General features: G+C 42.6%; 1 protein-coding gene across 1 annotated transcript; it reads left to right on the top strand.

The window, feature by feature from the left end:
• Positions 1 to 95: 95 nt before the first annotated feature.
• LOC124135628 (chloride channel protein C-like) lies at positions 96 to 25,551 on the top strand. The gene is made up of 18 exons (XM_048397496.1): positions 96 to 264; positions 3,087 to 3,316; positions 4,088 to 4,230; positions 5,743 to 5,872; positions 7,297 to 7,377; positions 7,852 to 8,027; positions 9,184 to 9,276; positions 10,930 to 11,173; positions 12,514 to 12,708; positions 14,356 to 14,444; positions 15,996 to 16,126; positions 16,996 to 17,167; positions 18,830 to 19,007; positions 20,535 to 20,701; positions 21,088 to 21,264; positions 22,128 to 22,224; positions 22,867 to 22,962; positions 24,154 to 25,551. The coding sequence occupies exons 2-18, from the start codon at positions 3,137 to 3,139 to the stop codon at positions 24,406 to 24,408; spliced, it is 2,604 nt and encodes an 867-aa protein (XP_048253453.1). The 5' UTR covers positions 96 to 264; positions 3,087 to 3,136; the 3' UTR covers positions 24,409 to 25,551.
• The last annotated feature ends 1,843 nt before the right edge of the window (positions 25,552 to 27,394 follow it).

Below are 27,394 nucleotides of genomic sequence, written 5' to 3'. Positions count from 1 at the left end.
ATCTCCCTTAGATTAACCGTCACGCAAACTCCCAGCTTCAAAGACATATGGTTACGGCCGTTGATTACACACACACCACACATGATAACCAGTGATAACACGACAGGGGTGACAAGAGTTCTCACTGCCGTGTACCGACCGATACGACCCAGCCAGGAAGGTTAAATCTAGATGTTCCTCAAAACTAACAAACATACGTATACGAAGAAGGACCCATTGTTCATTACTTAAGGGAATTGAAAGAACTGCTGATATTCTTACAAGGTGAGCGTTATGTAATCATCTCAGCTGCTTGATACCGCTATAAGAAGTTCATGCTATAACGCGATCTGCATGTCAGATAAGACTATAACTTCTACAGCTATCGATACAGATAACGGGATACATCGTCGTCTACTGTACAGTCTTATTGCACTCTGGTCGACATCTTCGCTATAACCTTGTCTGTAAACATATTTTTTAATTCATGCTCTATGTGTACATTCATTTCTTGTTTTTATATCTGTTTTGTACATTTTTCAAACTGTGTTGTCTGAAAAGTATTTTATTTCAAAAATACTCGAGGTAAAATACAGATTCTTGTATCTTTACTGAGCATTACCGTTTATAAAGGACATTCAATGTCTTGCGTTCACTTGTTTCATAAAACAATATGTTTTTATTTTAAACTTGAGCAACTCTATTGCTTTGAATACATCTTCTATTTTGAATGCTTGGTGGAGGGTCATTATCAATATTGACTGAGAAAGGTAATCTAATAGGCAGTTGTACACATCATTCACATATTAACCACCACCTGTATGAAGGTAGTCTTATGGACAGTTGTACACATAATTGACCCACCAGCTGTATGAAGGTAGTCTAATGGACAGTTGAACACATAATTGACCCACCAGCTGTATGAAGGTAGTCTAATGGACAGTTGTACACATAATTCACACACTGACCCACCAGCTGTATGAAGTTAGTCTAATGGAGAGCTGTACACATAATTCACACACTGACCCACCAGCTGTATGAGGGTAGCCTAATGGACACTTGTACACATAATTCACACACTGACCCACCAGCTGTATGAAGGTAGTCTAATGGACAGTTGTACACATGATTCACACATTGACCCACCAGCTGTATGAAGGTAGTCTAATGGACAGTTGTACACATAATTCACACACTGACCCACCAGCTGTATGAAGGTAGTCTAATGGACAGTTGTACACATGATTCACACATTGACCCACCAGCTGTATGAAGGTAGTCTAATGGACAGTTGTACACATGATTCACACATTGACCCACCAGCTGTATGAAGGTAGTCTAATGGACAGTTGTACACATAATTCACACACCGACCCACAAGCTGTATGAAGGTAGTCTAATGGACAGCTGTACACATAATTCACACACTGACCCACCAGCTGTATAAAGGTAGTCTAATGGACAGTTGTACACATAATTCACACACTGACCCACCAGCTGTATGAAGGTAGTCTAATGGACAGTTGTACACATGATTCACACATTGACCCACCAGCTGTATGAAGGTAGTCTATTGGACAGTTATACACATAATTCACACACTGACCCACCAGCTGTATGAAGGTAGTCTAATGGACAGTTGTACACATGATTCACACATTGACCCACCAGCTGTATGAAGGTAGTCTAATGGACAGTTGTACACATGATTCACACACTGACCCACCAGCTGTATGAAGGTAGTCTAATGGACAGTTGTACACATAATTCACACACCGACCCACAAGCTGTATGAAGGTAGTCTAATGGAGAGCTGTACACATAATTCACACACTGACCCACCAGCTGTATAAAGGTAGTCTAATGGACAGTTGTACACATAATTCACACACTGACCCACCAGCTGTATGAAGGTAGTCTAATGGAGAGCTGTAGACATAATTCACACACTGACCCACCAGCTGTATAAAGGTAGTCTAATGGACAGTTGTACACATGATTCACACATTGACCCACCAGCTGTATGAAGGTAGTCTAATGGACAGTTGTACACATGATTCACACATTGACCCACCAGCTGTATGAAGGTAGTCTAATGGACAGTTGTACACATGATTCACACACTGACCCACCAGCTGTATGAAGGTAGTCTAATGGACAGTTATACACATAATTCACACACTGACCCACAAGTTGTATGAAGGTAGTCTAATGGAGAGCTGTACACATGAATCACACATTGACCCACCAGCTGTATGAAGGTAGTCTAATGGACAGTTGTACACATAATTCACACACTGACCCACCAGCTGTATGAAGGTAGTCTAATGGAGAGCTGTACACATAATTCACACACTGACCCACCAGCTGTATGAAGGTAGTCTAATGGACAGTTGTACACATGATTCACACATTGACCCACCAGCTGTATGAAGGTAGTCTAATGGACGGCTGTACACATGATTCACACATTGACCCACCAGCTGTATGAAGGTAGTCTAATGGACAGCTGTACACATAATTCACACACTGACCCGCCAGCTGTATGAAGGAAGTCTAATGGGCAGCTGTAGACATAATTCACACACTGACCAACCAGCTGTATGAAGGTAGTCTAATGGACAGCTGTACACATAAATCACACACTGACCCACCAGCTGTATGAAGGTAGTCTAATGGAGAGCTGTACACATAATTCACACACTGACCCACCAGCTGTATGAAGGTAGTCTAATGGACAGTTGTACACATGATTCACACATTGACCCACCAGCTGTATGAAGGTAGTCTAATGGACGGCTGTACACATAATTCACATATTAACCACCAGCTGTATGAAGGTAGTCTAATGGACAGTTGTACACATAATTCACACACTGACCCGCCAGCTGTATGAAGGAAGTCTAATGGGCAGCTGTAGACATAATTCACACACTGACCAACCAGCTGTATGAAGGTAGTCTAATGGAGAGCTGTACACATAGTTCACACACTGACCCACCAGCTGTATGAAGGTAGTCTAATGGAGAGCTGTACACATGATTCACACACTGACCCACCAGCTGTATGAAGGTAGTGTAATGGAGATATGTACACATAATTCACAGGTGTTTCCATGACGTGAGGACACCGCCCTTACGAGCGCCACGACTTCACCATGGAGCATCCGGGTTCTTCCCCTGGGTATTCCAGGTTTACTGACACCGGTGAGAACAGTTCGGACTCTCTGAACAAACCAGCACATCGGCAGTTACAAGAAACTGGGTCAGCCTTCGAGCCCCCAACAGACGATCAGATGTTTCATGTGAGCGATGACAACTATGGGGTATTTGAAAGTGTAAGTCGTACATTCCATCTTGTTCATGTTCATTGGAACCCATGGAGCGTTATTAATTATATATACTACTCAAAACAAGTTCAGGAACACTCCCAAATGGAAGGATGTGTGTTGCACTTAGCACCAGCCATAGCAGATTAACCATAGTCATTAGAAAAATTCGGATGTTCTTTAACGTCTTTTTAGTAGTATATGTACATATTAGTTCTCTTCCACAACGTATCTTTCCTGGTTTGTTATAATCATGCTTGTGTCTTTTGTAACAAGGTATTCCCCAGGGAAAAAAAGAGCAGAATTATTGTGTGTGAGAAATAACGGAGACCAAAGAGCCAGTACAAGATGGCTGTATTATTGCCAAGTTATATGATAGTGTAAAATCCCTCACTTGGGACAGAATTAACTCTCAACTGAGAATTCCTATGTTCGAATGCTATAGTAACAACTACACAAAAGGTTTGATTTGAGCATGATTTGAGAATTCCTAGGTTGAAATGCTATAGTAGTAACTGCGTTAAGCGACGAACATTTTGTTCTCCATCGCAAGTGAGGGATAATTCATTGTATGATTTCTAGAGCTGGATAATTTGTTAACAGTGTTACTAAACTTTTGTCTATAAGTGACAGAGCCTCGAATATGTATGTCTTGAAGTAGTGTTTATCTGAAGGTCAACCCTTAGGTCTTCACGTCTACCACTTTCCATCTTCATCTTCGTGAATAAGGGAATGTGAAAAATAAATGTGACTACTGAGATTGTATCGTGATATTTCCAGGGCCGAGACTATGAGCCTGTGTACGTTACTCACAAGTACACAGAAAAGGAGAAGGAAACTCTAGCTTCCTTCGAGAGCTTGGATTATCTCCCTTCACACAGCTTCGTGTACAAGCGATGGATCAGAAAACAAGCTATCGGCAGGTTGGTTTTTATAATGTATGAAACGCACTGAATAATTCACCTTCATTAATATGTAAAGTGTATTTGTTGATCCGTAAATGTGTCTGTTTTGGATTGTTTTGGTATTTAAAATAATTGTGTGTGTATACGCTTTTATACTTTTTCACATGAATTCTCTTCCCAAAAGATTCATTTTGTTTTCAATACGAGTAGACCAAGCACTGGAAAAAAACGACAAAATGCATTCTTTTGATGTTTTCAAAGTGCTTTGTCGTCTCAAAAAGGAAATAGGTGATAGAAAAGTGTGCGAACTCGAAAACTAGTTCGGGCATTTGGTCTTTTGGGGCGGTCGGGTAGCCTAGTGGTTAGAGCGTTCGCTCGTCACGCCGATGACCCGGGTTCCATTCCCGACATGGGTACAATGTGTGAAGCCCATTTCTGGTGTCCCCGTCGTGATATTGCTGGAATATTGCTAAAAGAGGCGTAAAACCATACTCACTCTTTTGGTCTGTAATTTCGACTTATTACATGCACCTTTCTATATTTTGAGACACATCTAAAAGGCCTTTATTTATTGGCAGGCTTTTAATTGTGAGGAAGTAAAAGCATTTTTTTTCATTTTGGCAGTGGCCTAAACGTATACGTCATTGCAATTCAATTCGAATTCCTGACATACTTCCATTTTCTTGGACACTTTGTGACATTTCCTTTCGCCACCAAACCTCGTTTCGGAATTGAATGAATTGATTAATGACACTCAGGAGAAGCTATGGTAGAGAACTGGTCCATGATATGTATCATCATAGATTGGACATATTATACACTGGAGGGTGTGGCGTTAGGCCCAGCTCCCTTCCTTGACCACTCATATATGCTTGTCTCAATCTCATTCAAAATCAGATCTTAGTTCTCCATGCCGCTAAACAAAGATCTGAGGACATCCCATTAAGGGTCACGTCAGACCGACCTTTCGCGAACTCTAACCGACCAATGGAATTACTGACAAGAAGTTGATATTAGCCAATCAGAAGGCAGCTTTCTCGTGCTTTACGGCACTCATTTCAAATTGGCGACTACGCTTCGAACCATATTTTGACAAATTCTCGCTTAAAAATATAAAACCTGAACAAAAGAACATTCTCGAATGGCTAATAGATGGTCTAGATTGTAAAGATTCAGTCGTTAAGCCCGTAACTATCGTTCGGAATACCCCGTTTTAAAGTTTTCGAGGCTGCATGATTAGAAATCACATTCCGACTGTCACTTTCATGATCTGGTAAGCGACGCTCTGATTGGTCGGATGAAAGGTCGTTCTGACGTGAACCCTAATGGGATGTCCTCAGATCTTTGTTTAGCGGTAGCGAGAACTAAGATCTTATTTTTATGAGATTGTGCTTGTCTGACCCGGCTAACTCTCGAGATCTCTCGAGATCTCTCGAGATCATTCCAATGTACATGTCCTCCATATTGGTTTGTCTGCTTCAGACAGTGTTGATTTGGATAGTTTTGACTTTGGTGTTGGCCTGTTGGTAGATTGGAGCTGGACCGCTGGCTGATGATGGGGATGATCGGCTTCAGTGTCGGCTTCATCGGCTTCCTGCTGCATCAGCTGATCGAGGTCATAGCCAAGGTCAAGTGGGACAATATACAGAAGTTCCTTGACGTGAGTTCTCAGCAGATGCTTCCCAAGTTTTGTAGCGCGAACACCCTACCATGACACAACAATAATTTAGAGAACTACCCTATTATCAAAACAATGCGCTTGTTATGGAACTATATGCACAGGGAATATTGAAGCTGGATAACCGATATCTCGTTTGTAACCAGTGCCGCTGTAATGAGACATCCAATTACTGCATTATGTGAGCCCCTTTAAGTGACTCGTGGTTTTTCAAGAGAGCGACCTCAATAGAATTATCATTGCGAACACAGTGATCGAATATATATTCCATACAGTCCACCGATATCTATCAACAATCATATACCTCAGTAGTTTTACGTAATTAATGACGTTAGTAGTTTCTGTATGTCACTCTCTGTGTACGTTATACGAGTGATATCCCGAAGAAAATTATTTGTATCGTAGTTTATGTGCGCACACACTGGGAGAGAGACGATGTCACAGGCTGTATCAATGCCCTGCTAACATCTGACCGCCTCCGTGGTCTTGTGGTAGAGCGTCCGCCCCGAGAGAGGAAGTCCCGGGGTTCGATTCCCGACCGCGTCATACCAAAGGCGTTAAAATGTGGTACTTGTTGTTACCCTGTCTGGGGCTCGGCATTAAGGGGCTAAAACAAGGACTGGTCGGCTTGAAGTCAGTATACTGTGTCTGAGCGGGGTATTCATGTTAAACTGCGGCATGGTATCTCAGTGAGCTAGCACTATAAATCGGCATCAGTCCGGACTAGTACAAGCAGCCACACCCACACACACACGTGCATGCACGTCGCTATATAAGCGCAATAATCTTGGACGCGACGTTAAACCCAATTTCACCTCACCTCACCTTCTAACATCTCAAGGGCGGTGGACCAGCCTGGTATTGTTTTGTTTGTTTGTTTGTTGTTTAACGCCGCACTCAGCAATATTCCACCTATATGACCGCTCTCTGTAAATAATCGAGTCCGGACCAGACAATCCAGAGATTGATCTCATGAGCATCGATCCACGCAATTGGGATACGATGACATGCATCAACCAAGTCAGCGAGCCTGACCACCCGATCCCGTTGGTCGCTCTTACGACAAGCAAAGTCGCATTTTACGGCAAGCTGAAGACCTATTCTACCCCGGATCTTTACGGGTCAGTCTAGTGGTTGAAGGGTTAGCTCGTCTTACCTATGATTCGGGTTCGATTCCCAACATGGGTACAAGGCCTATTTGTGCTGTCCCCCGTTGTGATATTGTTGGAATATTGTTAAACACTCACTCTCAAAACGCAGGGTATGGTATGACTGACAGTGTCCTTTCGGAATGTACTTCAGATACACAAAACAAAATACATGCAAATCTAATCTTGCCTCTGTAAAGGAAACATCAGATTTGATGACCTTGCCCCTGACCTCGTTATTATCTTCCTGAACTGCAGCAGGACCAGATGGGTATTGCGTGGGTGTTCGGCGTCGCCTACAGCGTCATCTTCATCAGCTTTAGTGCCGGCATCGTTGTGGTAACACTGACTTTCTTACCCTGCCAATACACGCAGAACAATGCATGTTGAACTCTTAACTACAGTCAGCTAGCTAGATAATACTATCGAAAAGGTAAAATCTTACCGGGTCTCGGGACAATTTGCAGTTTCAATGTATGTCCTTCGCCACTTTATTTGCCGGTTAATAATATTACGATCAGATGTCGATCAATCTCGAAACAAATGATTACACTACGTGAACAATGCCTTTGTTTCATACAATACGTTCATGAAAACGCCTAGACTTTGTCTGAAAATAACCACCTAATCTTTTAAGATGTAATGAAACAGAATTTACAGTGTAAGCTATAAATTAAAATGATTATTTGGGTTATTTTGTATACTAGTAATACATATACATGGAAAATATTAAGATGATGAGAACCAATTGATTAATATTACTGGTTACCATAATTGTGACCTCATGATATTTGGTTCATTGCCCACTCCTAGTTCTGGAGACCAAGTGCAAGTGGCTCTGGCATCCCGGAAGTGACCGGCTTTCTGAATGGGACACATGTACATCATATCTTCAACTTCCGGACAATGATTGTCAAGTTCCTTTCATGCGTGGCAGCGATTGGCTGTGGGATGCCAGTCGGCCCCGAGGGTCCAATGATCCATTTAGGGTGAGGGATATTTAACTGCCCCGCAGTTATAAATGCAGCATTCATAGTGATTGAGTATGGTTTTACGCCGCTTTTAGCAATATTCAAGCAATATCACGGCGGAAAGACCGGAAATTGGCTTCACACATTGTACCGTACCCATATGGGGAATCGAACCCGGGTCTTCGGCGTGACAAGCCAACGCTTTAACCTCTGGGCTACCCCACCGTCCCACAGCATTCATAGATATCATTAGTCAGAGACCTAGTCGCCTATCTATTAGACATTACAGAATGTTCTTTTCAAATTTTGAATGGTGAACTTAGTCAAATATTTTTCAAAGCGTGGTCTGGAATGGAGGCCGCCAGTTTGAAACTGGTGCTCGAGAATGCTGCTTCCTGATTGGCCAATGTCGACTTCTTGGTGGTCATTGGTCGATCAAAGTTCGAGAAAGTCTGACGTGACCTGTAATGGGATGTCATCCGATCTTTCTTTAGCGGTAGCCACAACTAAGATGTAATTTTAATGAGTTTGCGATCACTGCTTCAAGACACTGTTTTTTTCAAAGGCAGTTTTTTAGACCCAGCCCCGATTTCAGCTCAGGACCCCAGTGAACATGTTTGTGTGTATAAAACATGAGGCAATATTTTCCCAGTATATAAGTGAACAAATTATGTTTTCTATAAACATTTTAATATTTGTTCTTCGTTTAAAGTTTAATTCATATCATTCAAAGCCTTTAAACGCCAATTTTGTGATGTATAGCAATACCATATATCCGACAACCCCTACAACTTCGCCTGCCACAAATATATTTTTATGTTGAAGCACTATCACGTGACAACCTTTCCAAGTCATATTTTGATTCTGCACCGGATTCCAACTTGTATTCCATCTCGAGCTCCAGGGGGCGTTGCCAAAAATAGGTCACCTGATAGAATTAGAATCAGGTTTATTCTATAGATTTGTAACCTGTTTTAGAATTAGCTTTCCCTGCCTACCGGCGTTCTTTGTTTTAAAAGTGCCAGGAGAAACAAGACTATGTTTTAACTTGCTTTATACTGTACAGAGGGCTGGTCCAGGAGAAACAAGACTATGTTTTAACTTGCTTTATACTGTACAGAGGGCTGGTCCAGGAGAAACAAGACTATGTTTTAACTTGCTTTATATTGTACAGAGGGCTGGTCGGAGCTGGATTGAGCCAGGCAAGGTCAGAGACCTTCAAATTCAACGCCCCGTTCTTCAAGAGGTTCCGAAACTCCGAAGACAGGTCAGAAGAATGAGTGTGGTACTTCCTAAGTCATGACGACTTTGGCCTGAAGGCATGGAAATGTGTCTGGTACTAAATACATGCATTGCCAGGCCTATGTTTGACTATATTCAGCCGTAAATGGTTTGAACATTAGAGTCAGTGTCCAGTCTCATTAAAATCAGATCTTAATTTTGCTACCGCTAAACAAAGATCTTGGGACATCCAATTACAGGTAATGTCAAAACGACCAACTTTGACCGACCAATGAAATGACTAGCTTACAAGAGATCGACGTTTGCCAATTCAGAGAGCAGCTTTCTCGAGCTTGACGGCACTAGTTTAGCTGGCGACTGCCATTCGAGACTACTCTTTGAAAATGTTTTGACAAAGATCTCGATTCATTGAAAACTGAACAAAAGAAAAATCTGGGATGTTTGATAGATGGCGGAGATTGTATGGCAGTAGTTCTCACGGGCTATGGGGAGTTTCTTCGGTTAAAATGTGTATCCTACTGAAGCGAGAGACGATTTTGACGGAATCAGTCGAACAGCCCGTAACTGCCATTCGGAACACCCCATTTTCAACTTTGCATGATTAGAAAACACATTCCGACTGTCAGTTTTCTATCTGGTAGGCGACGGTCTGATTGGTCGGATGAAAGGACGTTCTGTTGTGATCCGTAACGGGATGTCCTCATATCGTTGTTAAGCGGTAGCGAGACCAAGATAGTTTCCCAGTCTTCGCATAGTGACATATTTTCCCGGGAACATAGTGTGACGCGCTGCATAAGGGCAACACTCATATAGACTTGTTCCAGTCTGTCTCTGCACTGCATCATCTTTATCATGCGTACTGACACAGCCTTTTTGCGCTTGTATTGGTGAATCTGTTATATATCTGGTAATACATGACCTTGCATGGGATTTGTTCTTCTTTGTTGTATAAAGAAAAATTAGAGCTGCTAAACCTTCTGTTCCCCATATCATTACTGCCTTCGTGTTCTAATTGCGTGGATCGATGCTCAAGATGTCAATCACTGGATTGTCTGGTCCAGACTCGATCATTTACAGACCGCCGTCATACAGCTGGAATACAGCTGAATGCGGCGTTCAACAACAAACAAACAAACAAAATCTTTACTGCCTGGCAAAAGAAGTATACGACTGAAACTTGGATTCGACCGGAAAATTACAAACTCTATCATAACGCTACTAGGTGGAAAACAGTCCCCGAAACATAGCAAACTTAAGGTCCAAAATACAACTATGATACCGTTTCAAATACATCACCGTCGAATAACACTTTCTTGTTTGTTTCATTTTAAGGCACCATCGGACCATTTTTGTGCCAGTGCCATACCCATACTCGTTGATTTAACTAAATAATAAACTCTTATGATCCGCATAAGTTTTGGCTTCGTGACACACAAAGCTGGCACGCCATGATATCATGGAAGCACTTGTCAAAGCGGCGTTAAACCCAACTCGCGCACGTATTCCTGTGACAAGTTATTTGAAGAAGCGTCTGTAAAATACCAGTATTTTCTCCAGCGTTCGAGAAGACTGCCTTCAACAATAATGTTGTTGACTGGAACATGTTAACCGAATTTCACACACAATACACTATTGACCAAAGGGTATAATATTTACAGCGCATGGCCGTTATTTACAGGAGAAACTTCGTATCCGCCGGAGTGGCCGCGGGGGTGTCGTCAGCGTTCGGTGCTCCAGTCGGCGGGCTGCTGTTCGCGATGGAGGAGATGGCGTCGTTCTGGACCACGGCCCTGTCCTGGCAGATCTTCTTCTGTTGTATGATCTCCACCTTCACCACCGATCTCTTCAACTCCGCCTTCGAGGGATTCAGCTACACCGGCAGCTTTGGCGAGTTCAAGCTGGAGAGATACATTCTGTTCAACGTGAGTAGCATGCCGGATTAAATAGCCGCTGAGTTTGTTGGGGCTTTAGTGACAAGCATGGTATCAATAACCTAAGAACAGGATTCACTATGCTGTACTATATCTAATAGGTAGAGAGAGCAATACAAACATGAGGAAGGCATCATTTGATGTATACCATTGTCCAATCTCTTCCATGCTATAAACCCAGCTTCAAATGTCTTTGGACCCGTGAAGATCCAGGTAAGAACAGGTCTTCAGCAACCCATGCGTGCTGTAAAAGGCGACTATGCTTGTTGTAAAAGACGACTCACGGGATTGTCTGGTCCAGACTCGATTATGTACAGGCGGCCGTCATGAAGCTGTAATATTGCTGAGTGCGGCGTTAAATAACAACCAACCAACCACCCCTATCCCATATCCGTCTTTTAAAGAAAGCTTGACCAAATTACCAAATTATTGTGATTCTTTTTTGTTGATAACGCTATCAGATACTGTAAATCGTGAAATTAATGCGTCTCCAAATGAATGCGACCGCTGACCCCTAGTCAATAATGCGACTCAGTATGAATGCGACACCCCCCTCCTCACTTACTTACTAATAATGGAGATTTTACGTGCGCTTTCCGACTTCAGCGTATTTCGCACGCGGGCCCGTCCAAGCCATTTAATGTGTTTCCGAAAAGGGGAAAAAGTTGTTTGGCAATCCAGTAGGGGTGATTTAGTGGTTGCTTATATAGAATTTTGGAAATTTTGAGATTTGGAAAAAATGCCAAGAGGGCATCAGTGTATTTATATCTAAAGAAAATGTCCTCTGTCAGGTTTACAGGAGAATCCTCACCCTCATCCAACCTTACATTAACCCAATCACACACCAAATAGTACCGCTCATTAGCACTGATTAGAGTACTTCCGCTAAAACAATACATGCGCGCTGGTTCGTGTCGGCCTTTGAGGCAGTCGCAAAGAACAATGACACCGTGTTGCGTGGGTGGCGTCTGTCTGGACTTGCAGGTGTGATCAGTGATGACTAAGTGTGTAGAACTCTTGTCTTGACCCCAGCAGTGACAATTCACAGGAGGTAATTAGTGTTTGAATGGCATTGTTTATATACTAAGTCTTGTTACAAGTGCTGCCCAATAAACAGTGATGTGGAATACATAGTTGTTTGTTTTCAGCGGATGTCTGAGATGGTATTTCTGCTATCCAAAATGTCTGATAGTTGATATAAATGCTTTGTTTAATAATGCGAGCAAAGACCACTCGCATTTAATTTCAAGATTTACAGTACGTAAAGATTTTAAATATTTAACACTATGTTACACAATATGAGCGTGGAATGTGCGAATATTTTTTAACAGATTGATAAGAGTGTTAACATAAACATCCTGATGTTCATCCCCACCGTCGTGATCGGCGTCATCGGCGGCGTCACGGGCGCCCTCTTCACCATCATCAACCTCAAGCTCACCCGCGGCCGGAAGCGACTTCTGTCTTGGATCAGCAGAAACTGGGCGCAGAAGGCTTTCAGGCTAGGGGAACCTGCCCTGATAATGGTAAACTAAAATACAGGCATAAGCGCTAGTAGTGCCATATCAAATCACCGCCTCCGTGGTCTAGTGGTAGAGCGTCCGCCCGGAGAGCGGAAGGTCCGGGGTTCGATCCCCGGCCGCGTCATACCAAAAGACGTTAAAAGATGGTACTTGTTGTTACCCTGTCTGGCGCTCGGCATTAAGGGGCTAAAACAAGGACTCAGTATACTGTGTCTGAGTGGGGTATTCATGTTAAACTGCGGCATGGTATCTCAGTGAGCTAGCACTATAAATCGGCATCAGTCCGGACTAGTACAAGCACAAACACACAAACACACATACGTACATGCATGTCGATATATAAGTGCAATAATCTTGAACGCGACGTAAAACCCCATTTCACCTCACCTCACCATATCAAATCGGCCCAGACTCGGTTTTAGCTTTTCAAGGAGAGGCTATCTGAACGACCACTGCATCGAGTTATGTGCAGTATGTTGAGAGGATCAGCAACCCTGCGGAGTCCTTCACTTCGATGAAGTCGTCTGTCCTGAAAAGTGAAACAGGAGGCTTTCTGTTTGTGGTCAGGACCAGTCACTTCCCACTCGAAACCGTCAATGTGTGATTTTGCATCAAAATGTGAATATGAAATGTAGATTATGTAATGAATTTAATGAGACTGTCCAACACATTGTCAGTGGATGCCCAGCTTTGGCACAAACACAGTATCTTAAACGACATGATGGTGTAGCTCATTTTATTGCCGTCTTCGCCATGCTTGTTGTTATGACACAGAGGTCCATCCATGGTACGCTACAGAATATGACGTCATAGAAAAAGATAAATACAAAATTCTTTGGAATAGGCCCGTTTACAGCCCCAGAAGTATCCAGACCAAGAAACTTGAACTTGTCCTTTTTCATGAATCCAATTAAATCTTTATATTATTGAATTTTCTGTCCCCTTTAACACTAATGTGATTGACAAGATTGAGGAAAAACATGCCAAATATGCAGATCTCGCTTTCGAAATGTCATGCTTGCATCCCAAGTACCAAGTTGTCCGACTCCCCATTGTTCTCGGTGACTTAGGTTTGGTATCTCCCAGTCTGTTGACTGATATTGGGAGAGTGCCCGGGTTTGCTACCAAGAATACAGCCCTTCTGACAATCTGGGTACTGCAGAAGGCTGCAGTGTTGGGGAGTCTTCACATTCTCCGAAAAGTTATTGGTGGGTTTGACTAGGCAGCGCTTCCTGGGAGAAGTCCCATTCGCTGTCTGGGCTGCGTGTAGAGGGGACAAGGGCCCCGAGCTGATGAGCCTTACCAGCCTGACTGTGCCAGGATCACCCAAACCCTCTTTGCTGCATTTTTTTATTTTAATCTAATAATAAAAATAATAATAATGGTAATAATAATGATAATAATAATTTTATTTTGATCTGTGTATAATGATAATACTAATAATAATTAGTTTCATTACATGTGTGTTTCTTGCTCAACCAAATAAGGATTAACAAAACACCAAGTGTTCTGTAATGGGTGATACAAAATCGATGATAATGTACCCTTTTTTCAGACTCGATGTCGCTGATGTACTGACACCGGTGATACAGTTGTTGTATTAACCATCATTTAACATATTCTGCTCTTCTACTTCTGTAACCATTCCAGGTGATAGTTACCACTGTGGTGGTATTTCTGCCCTCGGCGTTCGCGTGTTCTCACTACAAGTGTATGCAAGCGGAGACTGGTCCCATCGTGTAAGACTACCTGCTACTATATTTGTTTCATTGTAACATAAAACAAAAGGATTTTCGATAGTTTTACCGGTATCCGCGACCATTTAGGAACTATAACTCGTTATTTCGGTGTTTATTAATAATGATTCTGTCAAAAGATTTTTTCTGAACAAAAAAGGTTAGGGAACATTAATATTTGCGGGGAGGAACATTAATATTTGGGGGGATATTTTTATTGAAATTGTGTGCTCAGTTTTCACTACAAAAAATATCCCCAAAAGTTTTCATGATCCCTAACTTTTTTGTTTAGTATTTATCGTCTAAAATGAAATATAGAAAGAACGCAACAACAAACCCAAAGTGGTTTCGCTTAAGAGATATGATCTGTTATTATTAAATTCCAAATTTAAAACCTAACGCTTTATCGTGTTGTTTCAAATGAAATTCTACCTTGACAAGATCTTTTACAAAGAAAAGTTGGAATGTGTGATTAGTTACGACCATTGCTTTCGCTGAATATCATCAGTGTGCGTGCATTTGGACTGTCGGTTTGTCTGTTTGAAGTGGCGAAAGAGTGAGTGAGTGAGTTGGGTTTAACGCCGCTTTTAACAGTATTCCAGTTATATCACGGCGTGTCAGCTTAATGCTTAATGTGGGAGGAAAGCCCGAAGTGATGCAGGTCTCAGACGTTTACCACTTCGGTGAAACCCACGAGCACGGGTATGGTGCTGACAAACCTAGAAACATAATCGGGGCGAACCGGGATTCGAACCCACAATAATAGGTTTCTGGCGTGGCCAAGGGACGCAACTCTGCACAGCGAATCACGGCGCCTTGGACGACTGGGCCATCCGTGCCCCCAAATGGCGAAAGAGAAGTGATTAAATATACATGTACATTGATGAAGATTATCTCGCAATATCCGTTATTGGAACTAGATATCCTCTGCTTATCCATTCAGAACCGGGAAATGCCCTGAAACAAAATAACGTCAGTAGAGACATGAAGATTATAGAACCAAGAAGTGAGTGTTGTTTTACGCCGCTTTTAGCAATATTCCAACAATATCACGGCGGGGGACACCAGAAATGGTCTTCACACAATGTGCGCATGTGGGGAATCGAACCTGGGTCTTCGGCGTGACGAGCGAACGCTTTAACCACTAGGCTAAGCTGTAGTGCAGATCCTTCAACCATTGTGTAGTGTTTGTTTCGTTTCTTGTTTAACGCCACACTAAGCAATTTTCCAGCGATATGACGGCGGTCTGTAAACAATCGTGTCTGGACCAGACAATCCAGTAATTGACATCATGAACATCGATCCACGCAATTGGGATACGATGACATGCATCAACCAAGTCAGCGATCCTTGACCACCTGATCCCGTGAGTCGCCTTTTATGGCAAGCATGGGTTGCTGAAGACCTATTTTACACCGGATCTTCACGGGTCATCGTGGAGTGATCTACTTTAGCCACACTCTCGTGAATTATTGTTATGTGATTTGGCATTTCTCGCTATATATTTAATCGTTTCGATGATCAATATTTGGGGAGATTGTTATAATGTTTCAGAACAGACTGCTTCAACGATACCCGCAGTGCATTGCACGTAGAGCCGGCCGTCATGACCTACACGTGTGTCAAAGGTCACAGCTGGCAGATCAGTCAGACCACGTGGTACACAAATGGGACCTACAATGAATGTAAGTGGACAAAGACTTTTTCAATAATCAAATTGTAACTTTCAAAACACACGTTCCAGCCCATATTACCAGTGTCTACATTTAAAGAAGACAGATGGTGGGGATGTGGGAAGTTCGCAGTTGGCGAAAATACAAGTTGTGTATATATCAAAAGTTGAACATGTATTTATTTCATTTTTCCGTACGTGTCACAATTCCGTGCTGCCCTTATTCATCTGATTCTTTATTCTTCAGGGGGCACGGGTGGCTCAGTCGTCTAAGGCGCCGCGATTCGCTGTGCAGAGTTGCGTCCCTTGGCCACGCCAGAAACCTATGATTGTGGGTTCGAATCCCGGTTCGCCCCGATTATGATTCTAGGTTTGTCAGCACCATACCCGTGCTCGTGGGTTTCACCGAAGTGGTAAACGTCTGAGACCTGCATCACTTCGGGCTTTCCTCCCACATTAAGCTGACACGCCGCGATATAACTGGAATACTGTTAAAAGCGGCGTTAAACCCAACTCACTCACTCACTTTAACACATATAAATGTTCCTCTTTATAAAACATTATTGACCGTTTAATTTTGATATTTTGAGGCTTGTGGTCAAAGAGAGACTACGACGTTCTGCTTTCCAGTCTAGGACTGAGCGTTTTGAAAACAGCCTCGTGTTCAAATCCGTGTAATAAGAGTAGTAAGAGTCAGATTGACATGAATCATAAACTTCGTGTAATTTGCCTAGTCCCCCTGTAAATGTTTAGTGAGACAGGCCAAAGCCGTGTTCAAATCTTCCACATGTCGGAAATATGTGTGAAGGTCATTCGTTGTAGCCCGTACGTGATATTGCTGGTATACTGTGCGGCGTAAACCACACTGGGTAATATTTTCAGTGGCCTCCTTGTTGTTTGGTACTCTGGAGACAGCCGTGAAGCATCTGTTTTCTCGCGGGACCCACGTCCAGTTCGGCTATGCCACGCTGTTCACAGCCTTCCCCTACTTCTTCCTGGCTGTCTGCTGGTCCTCCGGCACCTCCGTGTCCTGTGGCATGCTGGTCCCCATGTTGTAAGTAGCTGGTCCCCATGTTGTAAGTAGCTGGTCCCCATGTTGTAAGTAGCTGGTCCCTATGTTGTAAATAGCTGGTCCCCATGTTGTAAGTAGCTGGTCCCCATGTTGTAAGTAGCTGGTCCCCATGTTGTAAGTAGCTGGTCCCCATGTTGTAAATAGCTGGTCCCCATGTTGTAAGTAGCTGGTCCCCATGTTGTAAGTAGCTGGTCCCCATGTTGCAAGTAGCAGGTCCTCCGGCACCTCCGTGTCCTGTGGCATGCTGGTCCCCATGTTGTAAGTAGCTGGTCCCCATGTTGTAAGTAGCTGGTCCCCATGTTGTAAGTAGCTGGTCCCCATGTTGTAAGTAGCTGGTCCCTATGTTGCAAGTAGCAGGTCCTCCGGCACCTCCGTGTCCTGTGGCATGCTGGTCCCCATGTTGTAAGTAGCTGGTCCCCATGTTGTAAGTAGCTGGTCCCCATGTTGTAAGTAGCTGGTCCCCATGTTGTAAATAGCTGGTCCCCATGTTGTAAGTAGCTGGTCCCCATGTTGTAAGTAGCTGGTCCCCATGTTGCAAGTAGCAGGTCCTCCGGCACCTCCGTGTCCTGTGGCATGCTGGTCCCCATGTTGTAAGTAGCTGGTCCCCATGTTGTAAGTAGCTGGTCCCCATGTTGTAAGTAGCTGGTCCCCATGTTGTAAGTAGCTGGTCCCTATGTTGCAAGTAGCAGGTCCTCCGGCACCTCCGTGTCCTGTGGCATGCTGGTCCCCATGTTGTAAGTAGCTGGTCCCTGTGTTGTAAGTAGCTGGTCCCTATGTTGTAAGTAGCTGGTCCCTGTGTTGTAAGTAGCTGGTCCCTGTGTTGTAAGTAGCTGGTCCCCATGTTGTAAGTAGCTGGTCCCTGTGTTGTAAGTAGCTGGTCCCTATGTTGTAAGTAGCTGGTCCCTGTGTTGTAAGTAGCTGGTCCCTGTGTTGTAAGTAGCTGGTCCCCATGTTGTAAGTAGCTGGTCCTCCGGCACCTCCGTGTCCTGTGGCATGCTGGTCCCCATGTTGTAAGTAGCTGGTCCCCATGTAAGTAGTTGGTTCTCCGGCACCTCCGTGTCCTGTGGCATGCTGGTCCCCATGTTATAAGTAGCTGGTCCCCATGTTGCAAATAACTGGTTCTCTTGTAAATAGCTGGTCCTCTGCTATAAATAGCTGGACCTCCATGTAAGTAGCTGGTCCCAATGCTGTTAGTAGCTGGTCCCAGTGTTGTAAGTAACTGGTCCTCATGATGTTAGTAGCTGGTCCCCATGTTGTAAGAAGCTGGTCCTCCGTCACCGTGCTATGGCTTGCTGGACCCTATTTTGTAATTAGATGGTTCCCTTGTTCTGAGTAGCTGGTCCCCTTGTAAATAGCTGGTCCTCTGCAGTAAATAGTTGATCCTCTGCTGTAAATAGCTGGTCCCTATGTTGTAAGTAGCTGGTCCCTATGTTATAAGTAGCTGGCCCCTATGTTGAAAGTAGCTGGTCCCTATGTTGTTAGTAGCTGGTCCCTATGTTGTAAGTAGCTGGTCCCTATGTTATAAGTAGCTGGTCCCTATGTTGTAAGTAGCTGGTCCCTATGTTATAAGTAGCTGGTCCCTATGTTGTAAGTCCTATACCTCCTTGTCCCGTGGTATGCTGCTAAATCGTGATGTATTTGCAGGTTAATCGGCTCCCTGTATGGCCGCATTGTCGGCATGATTCTGGTGTCCATGTTTGGAGTCCACACCGAGACGAGCGGCTACTGGTCGTGGATGGACCCCGGGGCCTTCGCCCTCATCGGAGCGGCCTCCTTCTTTGGGGGCGTGTCCAGACTTACCCTAGCTGTCACTGTCATCATGGTGAGTGTCCAGTGTTAGGTCAAAATGAGTGAGTATGGTTTTACGCCGGTTTTAGCAATTTTCCAGCAATATCACAGCGGGAGACACCACAAATTGGCTTCACACATTGTACCCATGTGGGGAATCGAACCCGAGTCTTTGGAGTCACGAGCGAACGCTTTAACCACAAGGCTACCCCACCGCTCCAGGTCAAAATGAACATACATGATAATGAATCGTGGTGTCATACACCACACGTGCGGCATTAAACGGACATGTATAAGTAATATCATGCTGTCCCTAAGGAAACGTTAGCATGAAGAATAGTTACCTTTGGAAAGTTACCACTAAAGGAATAAAAAGTTACAGCTACCGCTGTGACCACTAACTACAAAACCGCCTCCGTGGTCTAGTGGTAGAGCGTCCGCCCGGGGAGCGGAAGGTCCGGGGTTAGATCCCCGACCGCGTCATAGACGTCAAAAGACGTTAAAAGATGGTACCCTGTCTGGCGCTCGGCATTAAGGGGCTAAAACAAGGACTGGTCGGCTCGGAGTCAGTATACTGTGTCTGAGTGGGGTATTCATGTTAAACTGCGGCATGATATCTCAGTGAGCTAGCACTATAAATCGGCATCAGTCCGGACTAGTACAAGCAGCCACACAAACACATACACACGTACATGCACGTCGCTATATAAGTGCAATAATCTTGGACGCGACGTTAAACCCCTTTCATCTCACCTCACCTCACTAACTGCAAATAGATTTAAAAAACAGCTACCGCCAGAATACGGTTACCTTTGAAAGAAAGTTATCATTGATGAGCAGTTACATGTGAAGTTATCGTTAAAGAATAAACTGCCATGCAGAAAATACTCCCTTGTTTGATGGTGGCTAAAAATGAAACAAACATGAAATGTTATTCGATGGTGATGTACATTAAATGGTAGAGGTATCATAGCTGTGTTTTGGACCTACAGTTTGCAGTGTTGCGGCGAGTGTTTTCAGCCAAGTAACGTTTTTATGTTTGTTGTGGTTTGGTCAAATTTAATTTTCAAGTGCATACAGTAAACTACGGTTATAACGAACACGCTTATAACGAACTGACGGTTATAACGAACTTACTTTTTTGGTCCCGACTATTTGCTGTAGTTATGCTGTATATTGGCTTATAACGAACTACGGTTATAACGAACTAAAATTAGTAGTCCCTTTGAGTTCGTTATAACCGTAGTTTACTGTACTTTCTTATCCCGGGAGTTTACTGGTACTATTGGAGCACAATAACCGTTAAAATACAGCTGTAAAAACAAATTTTCCATTATCATACGAAATCTCTGCCTATCGTGTGATTCCGACTATATCATAAGCATGTGTTCACGGCCCACTGTCAAACAGTGATGGCACCACGTGTTCGCGAAAAAGTGAGCGAATCCTGCCCCACCGGTGGCATCCGTCACAAACACATGCGAAGGCAAATCAATTGTGCACCTGAAAAAAGCAGGGTACAGTTGTACGGTTTTCCTCTACGATGGGTTTGTGTTTTCAGATGGAGCTGACGAACGATGTGCAGGTTCTACTCCCGGTGATGGTGGCGGTGATGGTATCCAAGTGGGTGGGGGACTACTTCACTCATCCCATCTTCCACGCACAGCTGGAGCTCAAGTGTATCCCATTCCTTGACACAGAGCCAAAAATAATGAACAATGGAAAAATGCGAGTATTTCTATGTCGTTTTCTCACCATTGCCGTCTTTGAGATGCATCAAACTGTGTACCCGCGTGTCGTCCCAGATGTTAAATAATATGGTTAGAATTGGTCTGCGGCAATATGCTTGTCGTAAGAGGCGACTAGTCGGATCAGGTGGTCAGGCTCGCTGACTTGATTGATGCATGTCATCGTATCCCAATTGCACAGATCGATGCTTATGGTGTCAATCACTGGATTGTCTGATCCGGACTCGATTATTTACAGACCGCCGTCATATAGCTGGAATATTGCTGAGTGCGGCGTTAAGCAACAAACAAACATAATATGGTCTAAAGAGAAAGATCAAGAGATATTCCCCTCGTGACTAACTTTAGGTTGTGTCATGTTTCCAGACTTCAGCTGGACCTGTTCTATGCCAAGGATATTATGTCCACGCCAGTTGTGAGAGTGCATCAAGTAGAGTCGGTTTTCGTAATAGCAGACCTGCTACTGACGACCACTCACGGGGGATACCCTGTGGTCAAGATGGACAGGCACGGACAGGAGATCTTCTATGGCTTAATTACAAGGTCAATGTGTTTTCAAATCGTTGTAGGCCCACTGCTAAAAAATATCTTCTTCGAAAGACCGTTTAACTTCTTAGAATCTTGAATACAATATGGGGGGTACCCTGACTATGTGTTTGATGGGCACAGATGAGTCAGTGTTCTAAGGATCCGCAAATTGTTGTGCAGAGTTGCATCCCTTATCTGTCAGGATCCGCTGATCTCTGGGTCTGAACAGAACATTATGATCCTTGGTTTGTCAGCGGAAAACACCTGCATGGGCTTTCCTCACAGATTAAGGTGACAGGCTGCGACAAATGGCATATTGCTCAACGCGGCGTAAACTCACTGGACCCGTGAAGATCCGGGGTAGAATAGGTCTCCAGCAACCCATGCTTGCCGTAAAAGGCGACTATGCTTGTCGTAAGAGGCGACTAACGGGATCGGGTGGTCAGGCTCGCTGACTTAGTCAATGCATGTCATCTTATCCCATTTGCGTGGATCGATGCTCATAATGTCAATCACTGGCTAGTCTTGTCTAGACTCGGATTATTTACAGACCGCCATCATATAGCTCGAATATCACTGAGTGTGGCGTTAAACAAATTACCAAAATATTGTGATTCTTATTGGTTGATGACACTATCAGATATGTAGACATTTTAAATATTTAACACTATGTTTAACACTACGAACGTGGAATATGCGGATATTTTTTAACAGATTGATAAGAGTGTTAACATAAACATCCTGATGTTCATTCCCACCGTCGTGATCAGCGTCATCGGCGGCCTCGATTATTTACAGACCGCGGTCATATAGATGGTATATTACTGAGTGCGGCGTTACACAACAAACAAACAAAACAAACTGTACGTGTTTGGCAGGCTGGAGCTGATCGTGCTGCTGATGCATGAAGAGATGTTCCAGGGAAATGATGAAGCTGAGCCACACGAAGAGGTCAAACTTGTAAACTATGAAAAGGTGAGACCGTGCCATTACTGATCAGCATTCGTATTTGAGAAAACAGTACCCATTGTCAATGCAGGCGGTGGGGTAGCCTAGTGGTTAGAGAGTTAGCTCGTCAAGCCGACGGACTTGGTTCGACTGCCAAATAAAAATACAACACGAATCTCTCTGCTACAGAAGTTGCTATCTGTACTATGTACACCCATAACACTGGTAATAACTGTTTACAAATAAACAAGTTGGAAGAATGATTTTTGATTATAAATAGAATCGGGGCGGTCGGGTAGCCTAGTGGTTAAAGCGTTCGCTCGTCACGCCGAAGACCCGGGTTCGATTACCGACACGGCGTAAAACCATACTCACTCACTCACTCAGACACTATCTCACCTTTGTGTCTTTTGATATAAAATATATCAAAGCTTTAAACTATTATCGAGTCGTGTGAGATTCTGTATACAGTGTCTATTCTTGGTGTTCCCAGGGGCGGTCGGGTAGCCCAGTGGTTAAAGCGTTCGCTCGTCACGCCGAAGACCCGGGTTCGATTCCCGACATGGGTACAATGTGTGAAGCCCATTGCTGGTGTCCCCGGCCGTGATATTGCTGGAATATTGCTAAAAGCGGCGTAAAACAATACTCACTCACTCTTGGTGTTCCCAGCTGATGCTCGAGAAGTTGTCCAACCCTAAAGTGACCTTCGACACCCTACAGAAGTACATAAACGAAGAGGACTACAAGCAGCGCTATATCAACCTGGTAACTACCACTGCATTCGGCGACAGTGCACCTTTCGACTTACAGATCGACCAACCAGGGTCAAAAAACACAATCAGAAATAAAAAGAATTTAAATTTATTTCAACATACCCAACCACTTTATCCTTGACTGATTAGAAAACATATATAGATACAACTGTAAAATATATTCACACAAAACCAAAATATTTGTTAAGTTTATAAAAATAATTGATAATTAGTCAATTCTTTTGGTTGTAATCTCTGGCCACCGTAAACCTCTCACGGGGAGAACAAAGCCTTGTCAGAAATACATACATATATTATGTAAACATAGAACTAAATGTCCAACACATATCGAAACATTAGTAACATATGTCTTCCCCAATAAGTCAACTAGACAACGTCAAATGAAATGAGAAACAGTCCAGCAAAATAAATGTAACTTGACAGGCAAAACTAAGTGCCGAGTTTGTTTTTGGAGTGATTGAAATTTGAAAGAACCGTTGTTAAATTTGATTTTTTATATGTAACTTTCACTTATTCCTGTAAAACGTAATCTGTAACTGGGAAATTTTGTGTAAAAATAAATTGGTTCAATAAAGTCTGTGGTAAGAAATGAATTTACAACCATATGATCCCTACCATGTTTGAGAGGTTGTGAATTTGATAAGATGTCTAAGATACCCATAAACAGTATACCAACATTTTTTTTAATTTTTAGAAATTTTAAAGAAAATTATATATAGAGTGCTGACAAAGCGCTAGTATAGATCATGTTGTATATAATATCGCTAACTTAAGAAGTTTTCAATTGAAAATCAAACATAAAGAGAAATAACTGGGAGGTAAAGTTTTTGTGTACGGTGGCCCATAAGGGACATGGAGTCTGTTTTTCAATATTTTGATATTTCACTTACTGTTATCGTAACCTTTTGCAAATTAAGACGATTTGTCATACAAATATGTGATAAGTCATGTATAAAAACTTTATAAATCTTTATAAGTTTTACGAACGCTAAACCACTAATTGCAGACAATTATGTAAATATTGAACGTCAAGGCCAGAGAATAACCAGTCTCGATTATCTGCCGAAACAGATTCCATTGAGCGTAAAAGGCAAAATAGCGGTGAAAGATAAGTAAATGGAGCCCTGAAAATCAGTGGTGACACCGGGTGTTCGCGAAAGTAAAAACCTTTTTCTGCTGACAGAGTCCGTACATCAACCAGTCATCCTTCACAGTGCCGGAGAAGTTCTCCCTTCATCGTACATACATCGTACTGCGCACACTCGGCATGCGCCACCTGGTGGTGACAGACGACGAGAACAGGGTGGTTGGCTTCATCACACGCAAAGACTTGATGGGTTTTAACATCGAAGAGAAATTGAACTCAGTGATGGAGAATCAGATTGAGACGCAGCACAGGCGAGAAACACTTTGTAGTGTATCGTCCTTACCCTCTTGATATTTGTATTACTTTATTTTAACTGATATTTCTCCTCTGGGTATGGGAAAACACCATGTCCAGGCAATGATGCACGTGCGCAATGAAACCTCGTTGATCCATACAGTAGCGTTGAAATCATCCGGCTTAACAAGTTTTCGGATTGCCTAGTCATGGGTACTGGGTAATGTCACCTTGTATGCGTGCAAGCGCTTCCCGCAGGAATAGTCCGGGTTGTTTCCAGATTAACGGTGTCTAGATTAGCGAGGTTTCACTGTATATGTAAAGACAGCGGACATTAATCCGTATTTTGATTCAGACGATTTCATTGGAATAACACTGTCCGGATTAACGGGGTGTTATTTTATCAGTGTTCGAGCCGACTATAGCAGGTTTTAATTATTTTGAGGAACCCACAAACATCGGGCCCGATTTTGAATGGTACTTTTTAATATTTTAAAAAGAACGTAAAGCACTTTTATTGCATCATGATTCAACGTTTTTACAACACTGCACACTACCACGTGGACAGGCGTTTTAGGGGATGTTTTGTTTCCATGTTAAAAGTAAGTATTAAAAAAAGTAAAAAGTAAATTGATCAATTGAGATTAAGAACAGTTTGGATGCAACAAGTGACTTGATATACTTCAGTAATTTGTAGCGAAATTACAAATATTTTCCGAATAAAATAAAATGACAGTTATTTCCAGTTACATTGCATCTGTATGTAATACGTTTATATCTATAACGAACTGCAATCCTTCTGATCCATGGCACATTCATTGAACTTTATTTACACTCGGTGTCCGGGACGCCAACATCGGCATTACAGGGTGAAATTAATAAGAGTTACCTCCCTTTGTCCGATGCTGTACAAGCTCCTTCCCAGGGCCTTAACATCTTACCCTCACGGTATCATCGAGATAGTATATAGAGAGCTCCTAGAACGGGCTATCGCTGTGGGGAGCTTGGATGTTGGATTCACAAAACTATAATTAAAAAAAATACGAACAGAGGAACCGAGGTAACTGTTTGTGTGTTCACGACATAATACCGAAGTATAACAACACTCACCTACTTCATGGAAGTCAATCCAGTTTTCTTACTCTGTGACACTGTATATAGGCTGAAGGTCTTAAGTTCAATAAACAAATTTTGGCTTGACATCGAATAGTTTTTATTCTTACGATAGCCCTGTTAATTTTCTTGTCTTCGAAGGGTGACGAGTAGTTCAGTGTACCTTGTCCTACATGTAAGTCCCGCTACCTCTCCTACCAGGTCCCACTTGCAAAAAGCGATCTTAGCGCTAAGATGAACGTCACTCCCATACTTTAACATAGGCTTAAAGGGGCACTGATCTAAAGCAATTCCCCGGGGCTGGTTGTTGCCTTTGTTATTGTTTTCCCCCGTGAGTACCCGGATGATATAGCAGAACCCTAGACAAGTTCGCGGCCTGTGCTGCGCAATTCGTAAGCGCATTTGTCACTTTTATTGATAGTATAAGGGCGTATGGTCACATTTATCGACAAAATGAAATACAGTTTGGGAAATAATATGGAAATGTAGGTATCTTTGTGGGTAACATCGGTAATGGTGACGAACTTTTGATAAGTCACTTGCTTAGTAAATGTGCGATTTTCGTTTACACTATTTTGACTTGCAACACAAAGTAAATATTTCTCCTGAGCATTGCTTATTTCATCGTGTTTATATTTTTTACAGTCAAAATGTGCAAAAATTTCACTTAGGAAATATATTTAAAGCCTGAATATTCAGTTAATTTAAAAATATGTCCATCTGTATTATTATGATAACGAATTCCAAACATTTTTATGTTTAATATCATCACCAAGAGACTGAAAATGTTACGATGAAAAGTACATTTCTATATTGTTTGGCTTCTAATCCTACATAATAATCTATTGTGATGTTTATAAGCCCTTTTGATCGTCTTAATCAGTTTTAGTCAATCTGTTAAAGAAATGGACAGATTTTTAAGTCAAATGACTGAAATATTTACACATTTCATAAACTGCCTGAGAGAATCACATTTTACAAGTTGACTGTAATATATACACGCTTAAAAGGAAAAGACTTGTGAAAACAACGTCTATCGCGCATCGAAGAATTTCCCAACCTAGACGTAGAGGAACAGGAATGAATCTGTCCAATGCTACAGCAAATGAAGGGAAAAAAAATGCAAATGTCATAATTAAAACCTACCAAATGTATGTGTATAATATTAGGCAGCTTCCTTGTTCGAGGAATGTATCTGTGAATATCCACACAAAGAAACAATATCCCACACCTCTGCAGCTGTACAAAGAAGCTTATTCGATGTCATGTGTCTCTGTAACAATCAAATATTTAAAAAAATATATATCGTTTCGGGATATTATAACCCGTGTTCGTGGGTCCTACTATTTAACGTCCGAGGACGCCCGGGAACGTCCGGGAGGTTTAATCAGACCACCGGAAACGTCCGGGAGGTTTTATCAGACCACCGGAAACGTCCGGGAGGTTTCAACAGACCACCGGAAACGTCCGGAAGGTTTCATCAGACGTCCGGGAGTTTAAAAATACATATAATAAAAACCTTTGGGTGAAACGTAAATAGCGTGTGTATATTTTGGTGTAATATACATCTAATAAACGGCAGAACAAGTGTTGTTTATTTATAGAAAACACTTCAGTTACTGTATTATAAAAAGAGTTCTTCACACTTAGTCATCAACTTAATCCAAAAATCTCTAAATAAAATACAACAATGGGCAGACAAATGGGGCTTCTCCCTTAACTCAGATAAAACAACAGGAGTAGTATTCAAACATAAAAACATGAAACCCGCCTACCCAATCCTCCAGCTAAACAACCAAACAATCAAATTCCAAAAACAAACCATTTTCTTAGGACTCACATTCGATCAACACCTCACCTGGGAGGCTTACGTCCAAAACCTAAAAACTAGATGCAGCAAAGACCTTAACACACTAAGATGTCTCACCGG

The sequence above is a fragment of the Haliotis rufescens genome, unplaced genomic scaffold (genome assembly GCF_023055435.1).
Source record: "Haliotis rufescens isolate VD_foot unplaced genomic scaffold, xgHalRufe1.0.p SCAF_17, whole genome shotgun sequence".
In the NCBI taxonomy this organism is placed as follows: Eukaryota; Metazoa; Mollusca; class Gastropoda; order Lepetellida; family Haliotidae; genus Haliotis; species Haliotis rufescens.
The sequence above is the reverse complement of the archived record's forward strand: the minus strand, read 5'-3'. Positions and strand labels throughout refer to the sequence as shown.

Excerpts from the sequence above, each read along its gene's own strand:
- LOC124135628 (XM_048397496.1), top strand. The coding sequence starts at position 3,137 with ATGGAGCATCCGGGTTCTTCCCCTGGGTATTCCAGGTTTACTGACACC. Across the intron at positions 11,174-12,513 it reads AGAGATACATTCTGTTCAAC|ATTGATAAGAGTGTTAACAT; the intron begins GTGAGTAGCATG and ends ATTTTTTAACAG. Across the intron at positions 22,225-22,866 it reads AACTTGTAAACTATGAAAAG|CTGATGCTCGAGAAGTTGTC; the intron begins GTGAGACCGTGC and ends TGGTGTTCCCAG.